This window comes from Elephantulus edwardii, unplaced genomic scaffold, assembly GCF_000299155.1.
Source record: "Elephantulus edwardii isolate Elephantulus edwardi_28Jun2011 unplaced genomic scaffold, EleEdw1.0 scaffold00040, whole genome shotgun sequence".
Taxonomy (NCBI): Eukaryota; Metazoa; Chordata; class Mammalia; order Macroscelidea; family Macroscelididae; genus Elephantulus; species Elephantulus edwardii.
In genome coordinates, this window is record NW_006399790.1 from 19,456,259 (window position 1) to 19,462,378 (window position 6,120).

At 38.1% G+C, this 6,120-nt stretch overlaps 1 protein-coding gene across 1 annotated transcript in view; it reads right to left on the reverse strand.

The window, feature by feature from the left end:
* Nucleotides 1-1,338: 1,338 nt before the first annotated feature.
* The window catches only part of LOC102848768 (septin-2-like), a 10,931-nt gene continuing 6,149 nt past the window's right edge, over nucleotides 1,339-6,120 (reverse strand). The window contains exon 2 of the mRNA XM_006885112.1: nucleotides 1,339-1,428. Coding sequence (XP_006885174.1) covers nucleotides 1,339-1,428 — 90 coding nt within the window. The remainder of the gene's footprint in view (nucleotides 1,429-6,120) is intronic.

The following is a 6,120-nucleotide window of genomic DNA, read 5'->3' on the forward strand; positions in this document are numbered from 1 at the left end:
TCTTGTGCCAACCTCATTGTCTCTGACACACCTACACCCATTAACCCAATCACTGAATCGATTCATCTCATCAAAGGTCTTCCTCTCTTGCACTGTCCCTTCATCCTCTCAAACATGATGTCCATCTTCAAGGACTGGTCCCTCTTTGCAACATGCCCAAAGCATGTTGCCTCCAAGGAGCAGCCTGGTTTCACCATCTCCAGGACAAACCTGTTTGTTCTCCTAGCAGTACATGGTATATTCAATACTTCTCCAGGACCACAGCTCAAAGGCATCAATTCTTTTTCTATCATCCCTAGTCACTGTCCAGCTCTCCAACACATAGCATGCAATTGTGAAGACTATGGCCTTGATTGGGCACACCTTAGTCTCCAGATTGATGTCATTGCTCTTCAGTACTCTAGAGAGGTACCTGACAGCCAACTTTCCCAATGCAATTCATCTCTTGATTTCCTGGCTGCCAGTACTAAAAGTGTTGATTGTAAAACCAAGAAAACTAAAACTGTTAACAATCTCTCTCTCATCACCATTCATACTAATGCTGTCAATTGGCCCAGTGGTGAGAATCTTTGTTTTCTTGATGTTGAGCTTCAATCCATATTGTAGGCTATAGTCTTTGACCTTTTGCAGCAAGTCCTTCAGGTTCTCCTCAGTTTCAGCAAGCAGGGTTGTGTCATCTGCATAACTCAGGTTATTGATGAATCTTCCTCCAATCCTGATGCCACATTCCTCCTCATACAGCCCAGCCTCCTGGGTGATCTGGTATTGGTAAGAGACTTTAACATACCAGTCTCACCAAAGGATAGGTCAACTCAAAAGAAACTTAACAAAGATGCAAGAAATATAAACTATGCAATTATTCAAGTCAATCTTGTGGATGTATTCAGGGTATGGCACCCAAATAAAAGTCAATTTACTTTCTTCTCAAGTGTACCCGAAAAATTCTCCAGAGCTGATCATACATTAGGACACAGAGCAAGCCTCCACAAGTTCAAAAATGCCGAGTGCAACTTCGCCGCCAGCAGCCGAAGAAGACTCAGACAAACAGGATTCGTTGCAGAAGCTTTATTGAACAAAAGAAAATGGTGAAATGGCCCCGTCTTCTTCCCCGGCACTTGCTTATATCCCTCTCGGTTCCACGCCTCCTGCTCTTACGTCTTAGAATCTCATTGGTGTTGAGGTCTTTCTAAACCAGGTCCAATGGACCAATAGCAATATTGCAGCCATAAATGGTGTTGTTTGTGCGTTAGTAAATCAATGAGGAAGTAAGGTGCCTGCGCCATCTTGTAATGGCGGTGTGCAAGTGCGGACCACGCATGTGCAATGACGTCAATGATCTTAAACGGCTAGCCTGCTGCTGCGGTCGGCCTGCTGCACAAAAATACAGAAATAATATAAAGTACCTTCGCAGACCACGGTGCCATAAAACTAGAAATTAAAAACAAAATCGTAAAGCTTATAAAACCACCTACTTGGATGCTAAATAATATCCTGCTAGAAAACGTTGCATTATAAAAGAAATTAAAAAATGAAATAAAACATTTCCTCAAAAGAAATTATAATGAAAATAAAACATGTCAAAACTTCTGAGATACAGCTGAGGTAGTGTTTAGCTGTAGTACATAGGCAAAAACATAAAAAGGGAAAGCAGCAAAATTAATGACCTATTTCAGTACTTCCACCAAATAGGAAAAGAACAACATTCATTCTAACTACTCAGTTTCTAAAAGAAAGGAAATTATAAGGATGAGAGTAGAACTCAATGAGATAGAAAATAAAACAATTGAAATCATCAAGACCATGAGCTGGTTCTTCAAAAGAGTAGATGAAAGACCATTGGTCAACTTAACAAAAGAAAACAAAGATAATAAGGTTAGAATCTAATCCACAAAGAATGCAAATAACTCAAATAAGGAATGATAGAGGTATCATGACAACAGAATCAGAGTAAATCAAGTCAATAATAGTATATTATGAAAAGCAATACTTTGGTAAATTTGAAAGTCTAGAGGAAATGGACAAATTCCTATCTATTTCTTGAAGTCCGTTAACTGTTGTTTTATGTATTTTCTAAGTCTATCATTTTGTGTCTAGATACCTTTTAAAAATATTTAAAATATACATACCTTTAATCTTACACCCTACCCATATCAACACAGATAGATACAGAACATGAGAACAGACCTATAACAAAAGAAGCTATTAAGCATGTCATAAAAACAAATAATTCCCCTCAAAAAAAAGTTCTGATTCAGATGGATTCACAGCTGAATTATTCCAAATATTCAGAGAAAAAAAATACATCACAAATTCTACTTTATTTTTTTAGGAAAAGAAGGAATACTCCCAGAGTCATTCTATGACACAAGTATAACCCTATTACCAAAATCAGGCAAAGACATCATCCAAAAAGAAAAATAAAGACAAGTATTTTTCATGAATAAAGATTTAGTAATTCTTAGCAAAAGCCTGGACAAAAGACTCTAACAGTACATAAAATAATAATTCATCATGACCAAGTGTGATTTAAAAAAGGTATGCAAGGATGGTTCAACATAGAAATAGAATGAAATTTTCTCAACATTGCTAAAACAATATACACACAACCAAGATTCAACATCATTCTCAATGGAGAAAAAAAAAGGCATTTCCCTTGCAAAAAGGGTTCAGATAAGGATATCCACTTTCACCATTCCTATTCAATATTGTTCTCCGTTCCAGCAAGCAGGATTGTGTCATCTGCATAATGCAGGTTGTTGATGAATTTTCCTACAATCCTGATGCCACATTCTTCCTCATACAGTCTAATCTCTTTGCTTGCTGGAACTGGGGAGGACCTGAAGCACTTGCTGCAGAAGGACATACTGTGGACATATTGCAAGGAGGGACCAGTCCTTGGAGAGGGACATCATGCCTGGAAGGGTGGAGGGACAGCACAGGAGAGGCAGACCCTAAATGAGATGGATTGATTCAGTGACTGGGGTAATGAGGATAGCTGTGTTGGAGACAGTAAAGTTGACATAGTATAAAGCAGGTTTCAAAGCTACTGTACATAGGACCACTATGAGTAACAAGTGTCTTGATGGAACATAACAACAACAATAACCTTCAATATTGTATTTGAGGTACTTGCTAAGGCAATACAACAAGAAAATGAGAGGCATCCAGATGAGTAAACAAGTGCTAAAACTGTCACTATATGCAGATGATATGATAGGGTTCATAGAAAACCCCAAGGGAAAAAAAAATTAGACTTAATAGACCAATTTAGTAGAGTTGCAGGATACAAGCACAATATACAAAAATTAGTGTTATTTCTATACAGTAACAGTGCTTATAAAGCACATAAGGACACTAAGAAAGTGATACCATTTATAATAGCCAACCACAAATTGAGATCATTGGGAATAAACCTAACCAGAGACACAAAAGACCTTTATTAAACAAAACTACAAAACACTACTGCAAGAAGCATTAAGAGATCTAAATAAATGGGAAAATGTTCCCTGTTCATGGATAAGAAGTAAATTACAATCCTACTAAAAGCAATCTATATGTTTAATGCAATCCAATACAGATACTAAATTCATTCTTCAAAGTTACAGACAAGACAATTAGCAAGTTTTTGTAGAAAGGAAAGAGAATTTCAATAAGCAAAGTATCTCTGAAAAATAAAAGTGAAGTGGGATGCATAGCATATCTTCATTTCAAAACCTACTACAAAGCTGTAATAACCAAAACAAAAAGGCACTGGTACAATGGTAAACACATGGACCAGTAAATAAAGAACCCAGATATTACCCATCTACCTATGGTCAACTAGTATTTGACAAGGAAACAAAACCTATCAAATGGGGAAACAACAACCTCTACAACAAATGGCGCTGGGAAAACTGGACTACTACCTGCAGAAAGCTGAAGCAGGATCCACATCTCACACCATACACAAAAATCAATTCAAGATGGATCAGAGTCCTAGGGGCAAAGCCCCAAACCATAAAGATCCTAAGGGATAAAATGGAACCAAAACTACAAGGCCTACCTTATGGTACACACAGGCTAGCAAACACAGCCTTCAATATCAATTACATCTCAATACAAAAAAGTCAGAAATCCTCACCAATGGATCCATAGGTAACATCATGATTGATGAAGAAAAGATTTGAACTTGTTAATTATTTCAACTTAATTGGACCCATAAGCAACACCCGTGGTACCAGCAACCAAGATATCAGAAGACATGTTGTACTGAGAAATTCTTCTGTCAAGGAACTAAGGATTAATGATGTCAGTTTAAAGACTTAGGTGCACCAGATCCAAGCCATTGTCTTTCCAATAATTTGCCATGCATCTAAGAACTGAACAATAATGATGACAGAAAAATGGATTCTTTTGAATCGAAATATTGGAAAAGAGTATTGACTATCTCAAAGTTTGTAAAAAAATAAATGTGTCTTGGAGACCGTGCAACCAGAGTGTTACTTAGAAGGAGGATGGTGGAACTTTAGCTAACACACTTTGGACATGTTGTTAGGAGAGGCCATTCCTTGGAAAAAAAGACATCAAGCTTGGAAAGGTGGCAAAAGATAGGAAGGCATTCAATCAGATGGTTTGACACAGTGACTGGAACAATAGGCTCAAGTATGACAGATAGAAGGAGGATGGCACATGATAGAACAAGGTTTAGATATGTTCATAGGGTAGCTATGAACCATACTCTTCTATAGGGAATCTAACAATAACAACAACTGGACTCCTCATAAAGTCCAGCCTCCCAAATGATCTGTTCCTCATACAGATTGAAAAGGTATGGAGACAGGATGAATCCCTGACACTCCTTTCCTGATTTTGTTCCATGGAATGTTTCTTTGCTTTCTTCTGAGGACTGCTTCCTGTCCCAAGTATGTTGTTGTTGTTGTGCCATTGAGTCACCTGTGGCTCATAGCGACCCTATGTACAACAGCCCTAAATCCTGCTCTGTCCCTTCTTAATCTTGTTGTCTCTGACACACCTATCCTCATTATCCCAGTGACTAAATCAATCCATTTCATAGAGGGTCTTCCTTTCCTACACGGATCCTCCACTCTGCATGCTCCCAAGCATGACATCCCTCTCCAAGGACTAATCCCGCCTTGCAACATGTTCAAAGTATGTCCGATGAAGCTTCAGAATTCTTTCCTCCAAGGTGCAGCCTGGCTTCACCCTCTCTATGATTATCTTGTTTGTTCTTCATGGTATATTCAATACTCTTCTCCAGCACCAAAGCTCAAAGGCATCAACTCTTCACATAAGCACAATAAAGTGTTCTGGGATTCCCATTCTCTTCAAGGTTAGCCATAATTTGTTGTGATCTACACAGTCAAATGCCTTTGCATAGTCAATGAAACACAGATAGATATCCCTCTCGTACTCTGCTTTTGGCCACCATCCATCTGATATTAGTGATAATGTCCCTAGTGCCATGACCTCTTCTAAATCCAGCTTGTATTTCTGGTAGTTCTCTGTCAATATATATTGTTCCAATCGTCTTTTTATAATCTTCAATAGGATTTTGCTAGTGTGTGATATTAGTGATACTGTTCTATAATTTCCACCTGTTTTTAGAATCTGAATAAATATGGATCTCTTTCAGTCAGTTAGGCAGGTCCTCCAGATTTCTTGGCACAACCTTGTGAGCATGTGCAGAGCAGCATCTGTTGTTGAAATATGTCAATGGGTATGCCATTAATTCCTGGGGCCTCTTTTTTTTTCAAATTCCTTCAGAGAAGCTTTAACTTCCTTCATTATGATTGTTGTGTGGTTTTTTAAAAATATTTTTAAATTTTATTTTATACTGGTTTACTTACAAAGTGCATATACATTGTTTTTCACACTAGATCTTTCCTACTTCCTTTATCCACCCCTCCGTCCACCCATCAAATGTGTAACCCTGTGATTACCACAACACTCCCACCCATCCTCACCCCTCTGTTCCCACTTTCCCTCACTTGGATCCTCATTCACTTTTTACTAGTTATCTATTTCTACAATAATGGTCTTATACAGTATTTTTCCTTATGGTACTGAGTTACTTCACTTAACATCTTGCTCTCCAGTTCCTTCCAAGTTAGGCAGTGCTTT